At 44.3% G+C, this 19,958-nt stretch overlaps 1 protein-coding gene across 8 annotated transcripts in view; it reads right to left on the bottom strand.

Moving 5' to 3' along the window:
- The window catches only part of SDK1 (sidekick cell adhesion molecule 1), a 575,941-nt gene that overhangs the window by 163,930 nt on the left and 392,053 nt on the right, over window positions 1-19,958 (bottom strand). For all 8 annotated transcript variants that reach the window (XM_083585530.1, XM_083585534.1, XM_083585535.1 and 5 more), the window contains 3 exons: window positions 15,252-15,399; window positions 14,127-14,267; window positions 3,880-4,061 (listed from right to left, as the gene is read on the bottom strand). In XM_083585530.1, the coding sequence (XP_083441656.1) occupies window positions 3,880-4,061; window positions 14,127-14,267; window positions 15,252-15,399 (471 nt within the window). The remainder of the gene's footprint in view (window positions 1-3,879; window positions 4,062-14,126; window positions 14,268-15,251; window positions 15,400-19,958) is intronic.

Below are 19,958 nucleotides of genomic sequence, written 5' to 3'. Positions count from 1 at the left end.
AGAATGTGATTAAAATGAATGCAAGAAATGAACATCATGGTAGGTACAAACTCATACACTAAAGAGCTCTTGCTGGCAGTGAAGAATACAAGAGAAGTGCCTTGATTTTAGCAGGTTGGTCTTGTATAGGCAAGCAAAAGAAAGAAGACTGCATCAATAGCAGGCAAACCCAATTAGGTACACTAATAATTTAATGACTATTTGAATCGGGGGAAATTGTCCGGTGGTTAAATAGAAACAGCAGGAATGAAATGCTAGGAGATGCAGCCCTATGTCTGTTTAAATATTGAAACATTTCTCCAGACAAAGCTATTTGAAAATCAGCTGGGGATTTGTTAAATTATTATTGCCCCTAATTGGCTTTCCCTGTTGCACTTAATCTTCCTTATGGATAGTTTTGGGGTTCTTTCAAAATGTCTGGAGAGCTTTGATTTTTAAGGAATTTTAATTGTATTTCCATTCCCAGTTTATAACTTTAAAAATATATTTCTGGTTTAGTTGTGGGTCCCCCCCCCCGATATTTCTCCTGTAGTATTTGAACTTGTAACACACACCCCCACATGGCTATTTCCTGTAGTCCAAAGATCCTATATGTTAGACAACTGTACACGAGGCTGCCTTTGAAGATGGCTTGGAAACTGTGGTTTGTTCAAAGCACAGCTACTGAGCTGCTAACTGAGATCAGACACTGGGATATCATGCGCAAACAACTTTGCTGGCTCCCGATCCTTGTTCAAGCTCAACTCACAGTGCTTCTGCTTACATTTAAAGCCCTACAAGCTTTAGGGTCTGTGGGCTATTCACATCTTGGACTACCTCTCTTCAGACGAGCCTGCCTATTACTGATGTTATCATAGGAGTAGACCTTGGTGAGCACCCACCCAAAGTTGTTTTAGGGGGAGCACTCGCCACAATCGCCACAAACCCAGTCCAGCACCTCTTAGGCTGAAAAAGAAGCTCTACTGGTGCCTAGTTTAATGCCACTTTCCATTTTGCCATGCTGTCCATACGCTTGAAGCTATTGTGGAGTGGTATTTTACATACTGCTTTCATTCTGCTGTTTCTGTTCTTTCTGACTTTTTGCTTAATGCTGCTCTGTGTTTTTAGTTTTCAAATGTTTGGCTGCCCAGAAACATGAATGTGCGGAAAGTGTGAGATATAAACTACTAACCAACTAAAAATATTAATATTATTTAAAATAGAGACGGCACAAAAAATAAACTCGTGGAAGTAGTACAATAGTAGTACAATAATTAATTCAACCCATGTTCTGTGTGTCCTGCAGTGCATAGGACTAGACCTTGACACGGTGCTCTGTGTTTCTGTGTTGTGAGGGGACCCTTAAGAAGAGCCCTGCTGGATCAGACCAAGAATCCATCTGGCCCAGTATCCTGCCTACAACAGGGGCCAGCCAGATGCCTCCCAGGTGCCCAGAAGCAGAGTCTGAAGACTCGGTATTGCTGTGTCAGCAGCTGCTGTCATTGATGGTTATCCTATATTGCTGAACTCCCTACTCTGCTGTAGCACATTAGAACCAAAGACTTAGAGGGGCAGGAGTTAGAGCAGGCACATACCCCAGCCACCACCCAACAGGAGCACAGGCACCTGTATTTGTGTATCCTCCATGTACAGTATCTTAGCATCAGAAGCTTCTCTTGTTTCTTTCAAGCCAATTTCACTCATAAAAAAATGCCTGGGCAAGTCAGTTGTTCCTTTTATTGACCCATTAAGTTGCTGTTGCATTTCAACGTACCTCACACCCCTAACCAAAACACAGAAACAAAAATATTCTCGCAAGGCAAACTGTATTTAATCATGTAATAATATTGCTCTCCTATTCCCAGTCAGCAAAACCGTAACATGCACTTTACTGATTATGAAGTAACTGATGTACTGTGTCTCCAATGGGAAGTTTTAATAGCTCTCTTGCTTTTTACAGCCCACTAAAGCAAAGACCGTGACACTCTCACTACGGCTCAAAATTCAACATTGGCCTGCAATTTGGGGGCATTGGTGGAAGCAGCAATGGCTTCGTTTTCAGTCACAAGAGGCTTTTAGCAATGATTAGGAAGCTTAAAAGGGGTTTTGACGTGAAGAGGACAGAAGGGCTCAGAAGGCTGGAGCCACACAGCTATTTTTTGGCAACCATTAAATCTGCAAGGAGGAAGTATTCCGATCACTGTCGGGAGCCAGTGGGACGATAACTGAGAGCCTTCAGTTCTCATGTGCACTTGCCCCAAATGGCAAGCTATAGGAAAAACAGTTGGGGCACCTTCCTGAGCTCTGGGCTAGTTCTGCCCATCCAAACTGGCCACAGGCTCTCCTGGACCAGAAGAGCTCCAAAAGGCTTTCAGTTTGGCAATGGCCTGAGCAACCAGGTCTTCTTGGTTCTACTGTGCCTCTGTGTGTTCCTTGGTCTGTGGCTCCAGGGTTGGTCCTTCTGCTCCAGCTCCCAAGCTCAGCTCCTGGATCCTCCTTCTTTGTCTTTGGTGACTTCTAACAGCTGCCTACCTCTCAGCCCTGACATTCCATGTGCATAGACACCTTTTTGTGTCTTTAGGTAAAAGGGACCCCTGACCATTAGGTCCAGTCGTGGCCGACTCTGGGGTTGCGGCGCTCATCTCGCTTTATTGGCCGAGTGAGCCGGCGTACAGCTTCCGGGTCATGTGGCCAGCATGACTAAGCCACTTCTGGCGAACCAGAGCAGTGCACAGAAACGCCGTTTACCTTCCCACCAGAGCACTACCTATTTATCTACTAGCACTTTGACATGCTTTCAAACTGCTAGGTTGGCAGAAGCTGGGACCGAGCAATGGGACCTCACCCCGGCACGGGGATTCAAACCGCTGACCTTCTGATCAGCAAGTCCTAGGCTCTGTGGTTTAATCCACAGCGCCACCTGCGTCCCAAACCCTCTAATTTTAGGACCCACTTCAGGATTCAAGACAAACAGTATGTCTTGGCCCACCCCTATCCTCTCCAACAAATTGTGTCACCACATGAAAATGCACAATGAAAGGGGAGACACTGGCCCCAGATAGGGGTGGTAAGGATACAGCTGTTGCTCTCCAGGGCTTTAATGTAGCAGCCTAATTTCAGAAATTTTTAATGATAATTAGAATGGCACTACTCGAACAAGAACACCTTTTAAAAAAAACTACACACAACAACAACTTAGCAGTTGCTGTAATTATCCCAAGGACAAGAGACACTACAAAGTAGGGGGAGAATGTATTTATGACCCAATTAAGAGTGGTACATGGGTCCGCAAGCATTTGGAGTTTCACAGTGCTCTTAATCAGGACAAATTGTGCCTGCTGAAGAGTTCTGAAAGTGCTTATATTCCTTGGCCTATCACAGTTGGTCCAACACAGAATATATTTAATCTACTTTTTACCCGTCTGGGTGTGACATCAGATACAAAGTAGGAAGATACAAGCTGTGCAAATACTTCTGCTGGTTAAATAACAACAAAAAATGCACTATTTGGCATGAAACAAAAGGGAAAGGTAAGAAGCACTTGATCAGATGCTACTTCTTGGTGCATGAAAAGGCCTCTTATTACCTTTTACTCAGAACTCACTTTTGCTCCTTGGAAATGGGATCAGAAACAGCCTCCCTCCAGGAGAATCTCCCTCCTACACAGACACACTTTAAAAGCTATACACTACCCTTCACCAACCTGGTGCCCTCCAGATGTGTTGGACCTCAACTCTCATCTGCTCCAGTCAGCATGGCAGTATGAAACCGGGGTTGATGGGAGTTGTAGCCCCAAACATCTGGAGGGCACCAGGTTGACAAAGACTGCCATGTGCAAACAAGCTGATTGACCAGTGCCATTTCAGTTACCAATGAGAGGAGATCCAGGACAGAACTCACCTCCTTGCAAAGTATATTCGGTGACTGCCCTGCTGAAGGCTCCCAAGCCAGCTCCATTGTAAGATGCAACCTGGATTTCATACTGAGTCCAGATGATCAAGTCCTTTATCAGGCAGTAATTGATCTCTGCGCTGGTGATGTTCTTGTACTGGTACTCTCCAGGGAGGCCAGCCAGGCGATACCTATGCATATAAACAGAGGATCATTTGCACCGAATTACTTCAATTAAAGCAAATACACGGACTAACAAAACAGCTTCCTTTCTAAGCAGGCAATATGAAATGCCCTACCCATTTGGGAGGCTGCTGGTTTGGAACACCCAACAAATACTGGCTGGTCTCACCTCCAGAGCCTCCAAAAATCATAGAAACAGTGGTGGGCCTGAGTGGACACTTGGACTGGAAGGGGTGGTAATCATCTCCCTTTCCCAAGCCCTACTCAGGAAGAGGAAGCCAACACTCGTGTGTGCTCCAGACCAACTGGCTCTGTTGTGGGTGCCACATCATACTCACGTCAAGGTTTGTTAGAAATCAATCTTTGAGTGCAGCAGCACCCATACTGTGTAGCTCCCTGCCAACTGACATTAGACAGGTGCCTTCGCTGTACTTTTTTTGGTGCCCCCCCCCCACAATTTTCTTTAGGCATGCTAGAAGGTTGGCATGTGTTTTAATCAAGTTTTTAACTTCTGGTTGATTTGAAATAATAGTTGAATATTTTAATTACCTGGGTTTTTGTGGGGCGTTTTTTAATACTATTTTTACTAGTAGTTTAACACATTTATTTGTCTTGTAAACTGCTTTGAGAATGGTTTGTTTCTACAATCAAGGGGCATCTAAATTTGATTGAATAAATAAAGGCCAGGAAAGTGGTGAGGTCAGCTGGAACAGATGTGAACTTGCTCAGTTGGTGCCATGGTGCTGATGCACCATGTGGCTCAGCTCACCGTTCCAGGGGACTCTGGCGCTGGACAGCTCTCCCTACTGCTTCAAAACTGCATCAACAGAAGTCTAGTGTCCAGATCAAGGGAAGCCATAGTACCTAGTACGCTCTATTCTGCCTTGGTCAGACCACACCTGGAATATGGTGTCCAGTTCTGGGCACCAACATTTAAGAAAAATATTGACAAGCTGGAACGTCTGTAGAGGAGGGCAACTAAGATGGTCAAGGGTCTGGAAAACAACTCTTATGAGGAAAGGTTGAAGAAGCTGTGTGTGTTTATCTGAGAAAAGAGGAGACTGAGGGGAGATATGATAGCCATCTTCAAATGTCTAAAGAGCTGTCACATGGAAGGTGGAGCAAGCTTGTTTTCTCCTGCTCTGGAGAGTAGGACTTGAACCAATGGCTTCAAGTTACAAGAAATAAGATTCCAACTAAACATCAGGAAGAACTTTCTGATGGTAAGAGCTGTTTGACAGTGGCAATGACTCCCTCAGAAGGTGGTGGACTCTCCTTCTTTGGAGGTTTTAAAGGAGAGGTTGGATGGCCCTCTGTCATGGATTCTTTAGTTAAGATTCTCTTCCAACTCAATAATTCTATGACAAACCTTCCCCATCTCTCCTGCTAGACAGCTTCCCAGCCTCACTGGAAAGAGATATAACTGAGGCATACAACAGAGGTGGCAGAAATAACACACAACATCCAAACTCTGTATTATAATAATAACAATGTCAATTTCAATAATAAGAATAATATCAATGCTAATCAGACACATCCATGGAGGAGAGTGCTATCAATGACTGCTAGCCATGAAAGCTATGCTGTGCCTCCACAGTTAGAGGCAGCAATGCTTCTGAATACCAGATGCTGGAAGCCACAGGAGGGGAGAGTGCTTGAATCCTGCTTGCTGGTTTCCCACAGGCAGCTGGTTGGCCCCATGAGAAGAGGATGCTAGACTAGATGGGCTATTGGCCTGATCCAGTAGGCTCTTCTTATGCTAATAACAATGCTATTGATAGGAAGTTATAAATAATATATTCTTAGGGTTTCTTTATTGTAACAGAGTGAGCAGCAAAAGCAGAGGAAGACTGACTCCTGCCTGACTGCTCCAATATTTATATGCTGATCTCACCAAGAATACATGCCTAGGGCTAAGCAAAACTCGTGTTTTATCCTGCTTTATGGCTGTAGAAAAATTACAGCTTGTCTAATAAAAATGATGATTTAGTGTTCAACTTCCCTTTGCATGCCCCCTCACCACACACTTACAGATTTTTCTTTTTTTTTGGTCATAGTGCAGCAATAAATCTGTTTGAGCAACGTTTATCCCTTAGACTTTTGGCCCCCAAATGGAGCTAAGGAGCAAATCAGGCTCTCGTTGTGGAACCACATTCATAGCACAAATAATGACAATTGGGGGAGGAAAATGGCTTGCTGGAGATTTCCAGAGAGTGAGTAAAAGGGTTGAGCAGGAAAGAATGGGAACATCTAGGCTTGCGTATCAGCTCTGTGTGTACCTTGAGCAACAGATCGTGATCTCATCTGAGTCAGATCTCACCATGAACAAGGCATCTCAATGTGGATCAGGTGCCCTGAGTCACTCTGTGGAAATACCCAGAGCTCACGAGAGGAGGGGATAAAGAGGTGGGGAAAATCTTTCCTTTGGATGGACAGAACACAAGAAGAACCCAATGGATCAGGCCACTAGCCCATCTGGTCCAGCATCCTGCTCTCACAGAGGCTGAACAGTTGCTTGTGGGAAACTAGGAAGCAGGACATGAGCACCAGAGCTTTCTCTCCCCCTGTGGTTTCCAGCACTGGGATTCAGAAACATCACTCCCTCCCAACTGCAGAGGCAGAGCACAGCCATCCTGGCTAGTAGTCTTCAATAGCCCTCTCCTCCATGGATTTGTCCAGTCCTCTTTTAAAGCCATCCAAGTTGGTGGCTATCGCTGCCTCTTAGCGAGCTCCATAGTTGAACTCTGCGCTGCATGCGGAAATACTTCCTTTTATCTGCCCCGAATCTTCCAACACTCAACACATCTTACTTTCAAGTGAAGGGAATTATTTTCTGAGGCCACTCAAATCAGTAGGTGGCAGAGGGCTACTTCTTTCCCAATTGTTTTTTCCTCTAACAATCAATTTAAAATCATACCTCTCTCCCTCTTTTTCTTCATGGAAAGGGAAGGAATTTCCATGAAGGGTGGTGATGAAAAATTATGATTTTTTTCAGGGCTTTAAAAAAAAAATAAAGAAAGTAAAATCATTGAGTATAGTCAGAACTTTCACAGTTCTCTTTCTCAGGAATCTTCTTCAGGTCCCCAGTTGCTCACAAAATAAGCTGGGCAAGGAAACATTTTTATTTTCCTTACCACAAATAGCAAAGTCTTATCTTGTGGGAGAATGCTGATGCATCTTTCTAAAATTTGACAGGCTTCGTCTCCTCAGAAGATGCCTGCAAACTGCATCTACTTCTGGCTGTTTTTTTAAAAAAAGTTAGCGACTTTTTCTTTTTTAAAAAAATAATTAAGTAAGTAAAGGTTCCTCACATGAAAACCCCTAAATGGGTATGCCTGAATTTTGGCAACATTAATCCACTCTGAGGGGGTTCCTTTGCCTGCAAACTTTATACACTTGTGTGGAAAGGATGGGAATTTACATTCATTTTTAGATTCCCCATTATAGCCAACATTTCCAATTTAATAGACCAGATTTGGATCCAAAAAAGAAGAAAATTAGAATGACCCAGAGGGGATCTGAACTACATCAGGTTGCTTTCACATATTACAGGTACAATTACAAGGTGAATCTTGTCATCATTGCACACCTCTAGTAGCATCCATGCAACTAATAACAGGCACAAATTGCCTTCATGGCCAATTGCTCTCCATTCTGTTACCACTCCTCTAATGATGATCCACTGCATGCAAAGGCTCAATTCATGGTAGACAGCATACCATATTTTTTTAGTGTTGTTAAAATTCCTATTTAGTCCAATGCCACATGCACTCACTTTCACTGCAAGCTGCCTTGTGAATTCACTGGATGGATAAAAATATAGATAAAGGAGTCTTGGTTGACCACAAACTTGACATGAGTCAACAGTGTGACGCGGCAGCTAAAAAAGCCAATGCAATTCTGGGCTGCATCAATAGGAGTATAGCATCTAGATCAAGGGAAGTATTAGTGCCACTGTATTCTGCTCTGGTCAGACCTCACCTGGAGTACTGTGTCCAGTTCTGGGCACCACAGTTCAAGAAGGACACTGACAAACTGGAACGTGTCCAGAGGAGGGCAACCAAAATGGTCAAAGGCCTGGAAACGATGCCTTATGAGGAACGGCTAAGGGAGCTGGGCATGTTTAGCCTGGAGAAGAGGAGCTTAAGGGGTGATATGATAGCCATGTTCAAATATATAAAAGGATGTCACATAGAGGAGGGAGAAAGGTTGTTTTCTGCTGCTCCAGAGAAGCGGACACGGAGCAATGGATCCAAACTACAAGAAAGAAGATTCCACCTAAACATTAGGAAGAACTTCCTGACAGTAAGAGCTGTTCGACAGTGGAATTTGCTGCCAAGGAGTGTGGTGGAGTCTCCTTCTTTGGAGGTCTTTAAGCAGAGGCTTGACAACCATATGTCAGGAGTGCTCTGATGGTGTTTCCTGCTTGGCAGGGGGTTGGACTCGATGGCCCTTGTGGTCTCTTCCAACTCTATGATTCTATGATTCTATGAAAGGTAAAGGTACCCCTGACCATTAGGTCCAGTCGTGGACGACTTTGGGGTTGCGGCGCTCATCTCGCTTTATTGGCGAGGGAGCTGGCGTACAGCTTCCGGGTCATGTGGCCAGCATGACAAAGCCGCTTCTGGTGAACCAGAGCAGCACACAGAAATGCAGTTTACCTTCCCGCCAGAGCGGTATCTATTTATCTACTTGCACTTTGACGTGCTTTCGAACTGCTAGGTTGGCAGGAGCAGGGACCGAGCAACAGGAGCTCACCCCATCACGGGGATTCGAACCGCCAACCTTCTGACTGGCAAGGCCTAGGCTCTGTGGTTTAGACCACAGCACCACCTGCATCCCCAAAAGACAGATAACATTGCCTTAGAAAGCCCCAGACCCAAAGTAATATCTGGTTTGATCCTCACAACTACTCTAGAGGCAGGTTGGGCAAGCTTCATAGCTGAACAGAATTTGAACCTAGGTCTTCCTGGTCCTAGTCTGATACTTCGCAACACTGAATTCATTCATTTATTCATACCTTTCTACCCATAGGCACTGAAGGTGGCTTAGAAACCCATAATTACAATCTGTGCAGTATTAACAAGGCAATATAAAGCTGGCTTATGCTGGTTCAGACCATTTGCCCATCCAGGCCAGTGGGCTGGCAGGTGCTTCTCGAGAGTCTCTGACACAGGTCCTCCCCAACTCTACCTCCTCAGATACTGTAAATGGAGATGCCAGAACCTGGGATCTGTAGAACTGTGAGTCCTTTCCTGCCACATAAGAAGTTACCAAGGCATGAAGGCTGTCAAGACCTGGTCCTCCCTGAAGGGGTGCAACTGGTGGAGACAGAACTAGTCTACAACAACTTGTCATTGTTCCTGCAGGCATTGGGTTGGCCACTGTGAGCATGGATGCTGGACTAGAAGGGCCATGGGCCTGATCCACCAGGCTCTGCTCGTGTTCTTAGGCACAAGGATAGAATCTACAGGTCAATCTTTGCCAACCTGGTACCCTCCAGCTGGTCTGGACCATATACTTTATTTAACAAGATTCATATGCAGCTTCCTAAAACAACAACTCCCTCCCCATGGGAGTCATTTGGCACCATTATGCAGCTTCCAGAGAATGCTGAAAATGCACCTCTTTACCTGGCTTTTAACACTTGAGGTATGTAATTTTTGGACCCATCCTATTGTTGTTTTGAACTATTGTTTTGAACTGTTTTTAATGTTGTGTTTTCATGTTGTGACTGACCCCAGGACCTTGGAATGAAGGGCAGATAATAAATATAATATAATATAATAAAAACAATAGCAGCAATAACAACACCTCTAAATGATTTTTATGTACTGGCTGAGACTGATGGGAATTTTCATTCCAAAAAAATCTCTCTCTCTCTCTCTCTCTCTCTCTCTCTCTGTGTGTGTGTGTGTGTGTGTGTGTGTGTGTAATCTCAAGCTCTGATTATATGATACAACAAATACAGGAACATATATATTCACTTTAAAACAAAAAGATATGAGTTGCAGAGGAAAAGAAATCAAATCAATGTCTCTATGTAGGAGTTATGACCTACATGAAAGCCAAGGCCATCTGGTGAATCCCTCAAAGCCCTGTTCTTGCACTCAGTGGAGGGGAAAAACCACATTGAAAGGAAATAATTATCAAAAACAAACAATCCTCGGAAGCCTGAGAACTTGCAGGCAGGGAGGGGGGAGGAGGAGAGATGTTTGCCTATTCCCCTTCAGGAAACAAGCTGTACAATAGCTGTTCAGAATATGCTAATCCACATATCAGAAATAAGTAGACTAAATAGCCGTCTGACTTGCAAATGAGGCATTATGACTCTGGGAGACGACAAACATGGAAATAGTTATATTGCCTGCACTTCTATTTATCCCTAAATTAACAAGCCACAATTGCGGGGAGAGGTTTGGGCAACAAGCCAGGACTACCTCAGGTTTTCCTGCTCAAGGCTTTGATGGCTGCACAGGGGCAAACAACACAGGACTGCATCCATCTAAGTCATACTCAGAGTAGACCCATTAAAAATAATAATGGATGTCTAACTTACGCCTGCTGTTTTCAATGGGTGTGCACTAAGTATGACTGAGTATTTGGATACAACCCCATGTCAAGCTGCATTGACTCCCTCTGTAATGTCTGCCCCAACTGACCCCAGATCTTGAGGTCATGATAAGATGCATCTCCTCCAACCCTTCCTGTTCAACACTGCTAATTTCCACTGGCAGGGTTAGGGAAACCACCTCGTCACGAGTTCGGGTCACAGGTCAGGTTGATCCAGATGTTACGGGAGAAGGAAACATGATCTGGGAGCTGTGATTTGAACAGCAGCCCCATTTTCTTCATACCTCCCCCCTCAAAAGACAGGGAAGGTGGCCTGTCACACTTGCAAATTCACACTTGAAGAATATTCATCCAAACTCCAGATGCAAAGTTATGGCTCTCTCTGGATTGTCCCCCACACATCTAGGTGGAAACCTAGCTGTATAGAAGAATGTGGAGAAGCCACAGCTCAGCTGTAGAGCATGGGCTGATTCCTGGGAGTTTTAGTTTTTAAAAAGGAGCCCATTGCAGATGATGCAAAAGACCCCTGTCTCATAGCCTGGGGAGCTGCTGCCAGCTAGAGGAAACCATACTGGCTTAGATGGGCCCACTGTCTGATCTGGTATATGCTCTGTGCATCCTGCTGTTCTCTTGCAGTCAAAGCATGGGATGTCCCTGGGATTGTGCTCTTGGCTTAATGCTCATTCCTGGTTCTCTGCATGCAGCATCTCTCTGCTAGGGAGCAAGGGATGGCCAGTTTGCAAATGTCACATCCTTCTGTGTCCCACCTCACTGTGAGCTTTGACATATATTATAATGGAAGGTTCAGTGCACCTTCAGGTGTTAGAAGAGTTGGACAACAGAAAGGTGGTCTACTTCTGGGCCTGACAACATCTATGCCTGACAGGCATGCAACACCTTGCGAGTCTCAAAGTTTAAATTTACAGCTATAGTGTGTCAACTCCCAACTGCATGCTTCAGTGAAGACTACGGCTGGGAATGGGGGGAGGGAGGGGAATGCTGCTGACAGTTGATGCTGCCAGAAACCAACAAGAAGCTCGCATCCTGCACTGGAGCAAAAATGAAAGCAAACAGAAAAGAAAGCAAACTTTGGGGGGGGGGCCTGCTCTTTCATCAAGACAGGTTAGTCTAGTAACAGACAATGCTTGCCTGCGGCATCTCTCTCAAGGACAGGCTTGGGAAGTTAAAGAGCAAGGCTTCAATTCTGTAAGCAAATAAGCAAGGCTCACTAATCAGCTACTGGAGGGAACTAGTAGAGGAGGGCTGGACTAGATGAGAGCTACCCAGTTCTCCAACAAGATACAGCCCACTTTCTGTTTCAGGAACTGTTTTCTCAGTCCTGCACCCAGACCCTGGCAAGACATTTCCTATGAGCTGATCATGGCTCATTGTTTTGCCAATGGAGGCTACCATTCACTGCTCCAGTAAAATCAGTGTTAGAATAGTCATTTGATCACTGTCCTATTACCTGTGTGCATCTGCTGGGAGTTATGATAAGCCGACAGGCAGAAACGTATGAACATAAGAACGGAAGCACTCTTACAGGACAGCCCTGGTATAGTGAGCTCAATGGAAACCTGGTGGAAGAGAGGTGACGAGTTGGGCATGGTTTTGTCTGCATATAAACTTTATAAGAGGGACATGGAAGGACATCCCAGAGGCGGTGGCCCTCTGTACATCAAAGAGAATGTTGAGTTCAGCAAGCTAGAAATCGCAAAAGGAACAGACACCTCCATAGAATTGTTGTGGGTGGTGATACTGGGCCCCAAGAGTAATTTAGTACTGAGGATGAGCCATTGTCTCCCTGATCAAAATGGTCAGGGAGATCTTGAGATGAAGAATGAAATTAAGGAAGCATCTGAAAGAGGAAATGTTGCAGAAATGGGTGACTTTATTTTTCACACAGATTGGATTCATATGTGTTCCAGTCACAACAAAGAAATAAAATCACCAGATACCCTAAATGACTATGCCCTCAAACAGCTGGTCATGTAACCAACCAAAGGGGCAGCAACCCCAGACTTAATCTTGAGTGTTGACCAGGATCTGGTGTGAACTGTTAGCATTGCAGTGACCATAGTGCTATCAAATTAAATGTGCATGTAAATACTGTAGTCAATTGCCAAGAAAATCCAACATGCTCACATTTGATTTCTGAAAAAGGAAGCTTTCCCCAAAATGAGAAAAAAGGCAAACTCAAAAGAATCAAATCACTCGAAAATGTTTGGGAGTTGTTTTAAAAAAACCCTCAATATGAGAAGTTCAACTGGAGTGTATACTAAAGATGAGGAAAGGTACCAAGAGGGTCAAGAGAATGCTTCATCCAAAAAATAGAAGGCTACTATCCATGATGACAGTTAGAGGCAGCAAAGTTTCTGAATACGAGCCACTGGAAATTGCAGTTAGGGAGAATGCTCAAATTCTGCTTCCAGGTTTCATACAGGCATGTGGCTGGCCACTGTGAGAACCGGATGGACTAGGTGGGTCACTAGTTGGATCCAGCAGGGTTCTTCCTGTGTTCTTATTGCTGTTGAAAATGCTGAACTATGAACAATTACGGTAATCGGAGTCTGGCACTTCCAGCATTGTAAAACCATTTTAACAGAGTTTCTGCTTAATCAACAATACATTCCTCAGAGCAAAAACCTGCCTCGTCTAACGACAATAATAATTATTTTATTATCCTGACTCTAAGCACTGTCTCCACCTTTGATCCTTATCATAATCTTGAGAGGTAGCGATAGGCCCAAGGTCACTAAGTGAGTTTTGTGTCCAGGGTTTCTCCCATCTATATCCAGCACTCTAGCTCAAGTGTGGGGAACCTGTGGCCCTCCAGATGTTGCTGAATTCCAACTCCCATCATCCCAGGTCACTAGCCATGCTTGAAGGGTCCAGGCAATCAGCTGCTACCCCATACTGTCCCTGCGGTGTGGTGAGCAGGTAACCTTCCCCAGCCTTGTGGCCTCCAGATGTTGGACTATAACTGCAATCAGCTCTGATCATTGGCTTTGGCTGGAATTGATGGAGTCCAACCTGGAGTCCAACCTGGAGGAGACCAGGTTGGGAAAAGCTGGTATAGTACATATGTACTCGTACTGCAACTATTCAGTGAGGTGTTAGGGGAAGAGTAGGACTGTTGGAGGAGGAGTAGAACCTTTGGTGGGTGCTTTGGGGGCTGGCAGAGAGGACATAGGGGGAAGCTAGGAACATTTTTCCAGTACAGGAATTGATCCAGGCTCAAGAAGTGAGGGTGGGACATCAAAGCTCACCTGTCCTAGGAGCAAACGTTTTATGAAACCAGGAAGCTTCCAAGCCAGGCTCAGATAAACATGTAGATCATCTCTAAAGATAATCATTGGGGTGAAATTGGGGGTGATCCATCAATATACTTTCTTCAAATTCTTGTTTGCCAGATGTCACAATGAGACATAGTTCAGCGTCTCTTTTATTCATAGCTTAGACAGACTTCAGACATTTTAGGGCAGGTGAAGCTCACTTACCGTAGGATGTAGCCATGGAGAACCCCATTGTGCTCACTTTCAGGAGGGGGTTGCCACTGAACCATGATAGACTGATTGGTCCGCCCGCTAGCCACAATATTTTTGGGTGATGCACTTGGAGGTTCTTCAGGTAACATCAATCTACATGCAGTCAGGCATGGAAGAAAATGACAAAAAGACCCTTAGCTGATGTCTTCACTTAAAGACAATATAGTGTTGTTTTCAGAGGTCTAGTTGAAATAGTTGCAACAAATCAACATAGTAGAAAGCCAATTAAGCAAGCAACAAGAGAGACAGCTGCTGGGATAACTTTATTTTGTCCGAATCACTCAGCTTGCCATGATCGCTCAAAATGATTGCATGTTTGAATGAATTTACACAACAGCCAAGAATGCATGATTTCCTTCAAATTTCTCCACCCACCATATAATATACCAACCTCCCTCACCCCAACACTTTATCTCAAAATCTCTGCATTTCAAAGCCCTCTAAATTTTGGGTTCAACAAAAGACCAATGCATTGGAAACCAAAGGTGGAAGTGCACACCCCTTTATGTTTTGTGGGACAGATCAATGTCCAAAGGAAATGTTATAACCATTGCACAGTTGACCAAAACACAGGGGAAAGTTTTCTAGATCCCTACTCGTTCAATGCTCATCTCGACAAGTAAAGACTTAAATGGCTAGTCTCAGCATTCCTGAGAGTTTCCTTGCACTCGTCAAGGGGCTGGGGGTGCTTTGAAGAATTTACAAGAACATAATATCTGCCCAAAAGGTTTAGAAAGTGAGAGGTGGGGTGAAGTTTCCAAAAGCGACGGAATGGTCTTGAACACTCAGGTCACCCAGTCTATGTGTGCTTCTCAAAACCTTTAAACTCCCCCATCATGCTTATAACCACCTCAAAAAAATGTGCAATGGAGCTATATTTTGTACTAAAATTACGGTATTTTGATTTCTGAAAATTTGGTTTTCTCGTCACATTTTCAGTGGCTTAAGAGGAACAATGACTAGAAAGGTCAATATACGTTGATCATATCTAACATAGTGGTCCTTGTTTTCACAAGCATACTTATATCCAGAGCAATGATCACTTAATGTTCACAGAGGGGTTTTGTTTCATGGTACCTGCTGGTTTCTATGCTGTACTGGCCCTTGCCCACTCGGTTCACGGCACATACTCTGAATTGGTAGGTGCGGGCGGGAGTTAAGCCGCTCACAGTGATGCTGGTCATCTTTGGATCAATGTCTGAGAGGTGCACTTTCCATGGAGAGTCTGGTGGAGGGAAGCAGAATAATGGCATCAGCATTTGACTAGTATAGCAAGTAATCAGATCTGGATGACCCACAAGAAGTCAACAACAGAGAAGGCCATTCCTTATGGAACACCTTTCTTCCACTTGCCATTGCTATTTCCATCTTTCATTGATTTGTCAAGCCTTATATTTCAACCTCACCATTACACCGAGCAAAGCACCCTGCATAGAAGTATTCAAAATGGAACAGTGAAATCTATTCATAATTTCCAAATTAGGGCTATCAACTGGTCAAAGCTTTCTCAGTCCCTAGAACCATTAATCCAGGACACTTGGCCTCAAACTATTTAGCCTCATTGATTACTATGAAGATAAAGGCATGGAAAGGGTCTGAAATATCTGGAGAAAACATGCCAGTTCTGAGAATATTTGCATTTTTTCACACCCACTATTCTCCCCACCCCTATTTGCTGAGAATAAGCAAGCTCAGTTCAAATCAATGGCTCTTGCTTTCAAGTAAATGCTCTTAGAGTTGGACTGTTAGTCAATGAATAGTCTTACTTTCAACCAATTAATCAACTGATTAACTTATTAAAATAAATATGGAAGCAGCTTAATAAAAGGGATACTTTCCGGATATTTAATCAAGGTAACGGGTTGTATTGAATTAGCAGAGACATAATTTATTCTCCAGAAAAAAATAGCATTCTCTCATTCTTTGCTTGGACAGCTATGTTTACAGCAACACCATCAGCAGCAATGAACACATTTTCATAAAGGAACAGATTAACATCCAATTAAAATTAACCTGTTAATCCACCTTGTAATTATTTTATATACCTTTTATCGTGTCCTCCCTTTAGCTGTAGTCTTTTCTAAGTTGAAGAACCATAATCTTCTTAAGGCTTTTTCTGACATTACCTCTTAAAGATATGAGCTCTCTCCTTCATGTTATACCCATGTCTGAACATAGCTGAAAATGCAATATAAGAACCAGACTTTCATGTGCATAACCTTCACATACAACACAATTCTGAAAGGGGCACAGAAGTTCAGTATTTCTCCATAGTAATGGCTTTATGTGATTTTCCATAGTGGATTTTTGTCCATAATGGTTCGATATGCCGTTTAACTGCAATTGCTTCCCCCAAATAATCCTTTGAATTGCAGGTTGGTGTGGAAAATTTACTGTTAGAGATTTCTTGCTTTCAGAGAACTACATATCCCCAGAACCAAGCCAGGGCCACCCATCCTTTGCTCAGCCATGCAATGCAACCCTGACCAGGCCAAAATTCTGCACACACAAACTGCAGAAAGGCACTCAGAGCCAACAGCACAAGATGATTGCACCCATCAAGCAACACTTAAACTATTTTCACTGTGGAAGTGTGTCATGAAGAGCACTTGCATTTTCAAAACATAATGTGAAAAGCTGCCCTTACACTCACCCTATGTGGGAAGAATCCTGCAATACTAACTCCTTTTGTTATCTTTCCCCATAATCTCGCTCCCAGAACTGTTACTTAAAACAGTCATTTCATTCTCAGAATGCCAACTTAACGCCACCGCTTTCTCTCTTGCTTCTGATCTTCACTCAAAGACCCACTACTTCTTGAAGTCTTCGGAATGAATCCTTAGCCCTCACCTCCAGCTTTAACTGTGTTTGCTTTATTCGTTCTTTGAAAAGAAACAACCACTTTGAATCATGGAAACATCCCGTTGAAAGGTGGTGCATGTGTGGGCAAGGACCTGTTCTTATGTCACATTGTTAGGTGCTATTCATAGTAAGAACCTAAGAATATAAGAAGAGGCTGCTGGATCAGGCCAAAGGCCCATCTAGTTCAGCATCCTGTTCTCATCGTGGCCAACCAGATGCCTTTAGGAAACTCGGAAGCAAGACCTGAGAACAAGAGCACTCCCATCACCCTGGGGGGTGAGGTTCCAGTAACTGGTATTCCGAAAGGCATACTACTTTTGAGCATGGAGGCAGAGCACAGCCATCAAAGAATCATAGAATGGTAGAGTTGGAAGGGACCCCAAAGGTCTTCTAGTCCAACCCTCAGAAAACACAGCCAAAGAATCCCTGACAGATGACTATCCAACCTCTGCTTTCAAACCTTCAGTGAAGGAAAGTCTGCAACCTCCCGAGGGAGACCATTCTACTGTGAAACAGCTCTTATTGTCAGAAAGTTCTTGCTAATGTTTAGCTGGAATCTCCTTTTTGTAATATGAATTCATTGCTTTGAGTCTTCCCCTCTGGAGCAGGAGAAAATAGGCGTATTTCATCTTCAACCTGACAACCCTTCAGATTGTTTAAAATGGCTATTGTATCACCTCTCAGTCTCCTCTTCTCCAGATTTAACACCCCCAAATCCCTCAACCGTTTTTTATAAGGCTTTGTTTCTAGCAGTCATTGATAGCTTTCTCCACCATGAATTTGTCCAATCTTCTTTTAAAGCTATCCAAATTGGTGGCCATCACTGAGATGTATGTATATATATTTACTGATGAACAACAGTTCAGCTGTGCCATTTGGAATTGACTATCAAGATGCATTCCTTGGTCTCAAAGTTTGGATGTACCACAGATTTATATGAGCTTTTCAAATATCCTCTATTTCCTACCCGCTTTAAAAACTGGTTGCTTTCCAATTCCCACCAGGTGTGAAAGCTGTTTCAGACTCGACAGTCATTCTCTTAACTTTGCAAGGAACTTCTGCGATGAGAAGTTTATGTCTGGGAGAGGAAGAAGCCCCTCTCCAGACCACATGGTTAAGCAGATTGAGCATTTCTCCACTGAAAAGGGATGCTGCTGCACATGTCACCGCATAATAAATAAAAACTATATTCATTAACATTTTAATAAAGGAGGAAATGAGCATGATAAGGACAGATGGGCTGTGTATTTCTCAACCCATCTGTTTGGCAGCCCATTCAGAGCGCCACACCCAGGAGCAGCTCTGGCTGAAGGCCTCTAATGAAATTCAAAGTGAGCTTGGAATATCTCCCTCTTCAGCTTTCATGCAGGTATAGAACTGTGACTTTCTCAGCCAAATCAGCTCACTGCTGCAAGCCTCAATGCAGATTTTCCTGGGGATTCTGCATACCTCAAAGTGTGTGTGTGTGTGTGTGTGACATACTTTGAGTATGTTATTTAGCCTAAGCATCTCTGAGAATGTATTCTCCAAAGAAATATACTCTTGATAGTATAGTCAGGGATGGGCCCACTTTAGGTTTGTCAATTTTATTTACAGTGGTATCTTGGTTCTCGAACTTAATTTGTTCCGGGAGTCCATTCGAATCCCGAAACGGTTCGAAAACCAAGGCGTGCCTTGTAATTGGCTGCTGGAGCTTACTGCACTCAAGCGGAAACTGTGTAGGACGTTCGGCTTCCAAAATATGTTCGCAAACTGGAACACTTACTTCCGGGTTTGCGGTGTTCAGGAGCTGATTTGTTCAGGAGCCAAGCCCTTCGAGTACCAAGGTACCACTGTATTTCTTTACTAAAACCCCAAGATCTACCAACTAATAATAATAATAAATAATAATAAATTTTATTTATATCCCGCCCTCCCCAGCCGAAGCCGGGCTCAGGGCGGCTAACAACAATAAAACAGTACAAAAGTACAGCACAAACAACACTCTAAAATCATTCATTATAAAATTAATTCAAATCAAGCCACTGGCAACCATTGGGCCAGAGCTCCGCGAAGTTTGCCGAGGGAGGGAGTCAGGCTGCCCTGGCCAAAGGCCTGGTAGAACAGCTCTGTCTTGCAGGCCCTGCGGAAAGATGCCAAGTCCCGCAGGGCCCTAGTCTCTTGTGACAGAGTGTTCCACCAGATCGGAGCCACAGCCGAAAAAGCCCTGGCTCTAGTCGAGGCCAGCCTAACTTCTCTGTGGCCTGGGACCTTCAAGATGTTTTTATTTGAAGACCGTAAGTTTCTCTGTGGGGCATACCAGGAGAGGCGGTCCCGTAGGTACGAGGGTCCTAGGCCGTATAGGGCTTTGAAGGTTAAAACCAGCACCTTAAACCTGATCCTGTACTCCACCGGGAGCCAGTGCAGCTGGTATAGCACCGGGTGAATGTGATCTTGCAGCGAAGACCCCGTAAGGAGTCTCGCTGCAGCATTCTGCACCCGCTGGAGTTTCTGGGTCAGTCTCAAGGGCAGCCCCACATAGAGCGAGTTACAATAATCCAGTCTGGAGGTGACCGTCGCGTGGATCACAGTGGCTAGGTCAGGGCGAGAGGGGTAAGGAGCCAACTGCTTAGCTTGGCGGAGATGGAAAAATGCCGCCTTTGTTATAGCTGCAATCTGCACCTCCATGGAAAGGGAGGTGTCGAAGATTACACCCAAACTCTTAACGGACGGTGCTGGCACTAATTGCGCCCCCGCAAGAGATGGGAGTTGCCCCCTCAATCCCATATTGTCCCGTCCCAGCCACAGGACCTCTGTCTTTGAAGGATTTAGCTTCAACCGGCTCCCACGTAACCATCCAGTCACAGCTTCCAAACATCTGGTCAGTGTGTCTGGGGCCGAGTCAGGATGGCCACCCATCAACAGATAGAGTTGGGTGTCATC

This window comes from Podarcis filfolensis (assembly GCF_964270895.1).
Source record: "Podarcis filfolensis genome assembly, chromosome: 14".
NCBI lineage: Eukaryota > Metazoa > Chordata > Lepidosauria > Squamata > Lacertidae > Podarcis > Podarcis filfolensis.
The sequence above is the reverse complement of the archived record's forward strand: the minus strand, read 5'-3'. Positions and strand labels throughout refer to the sequence as shown.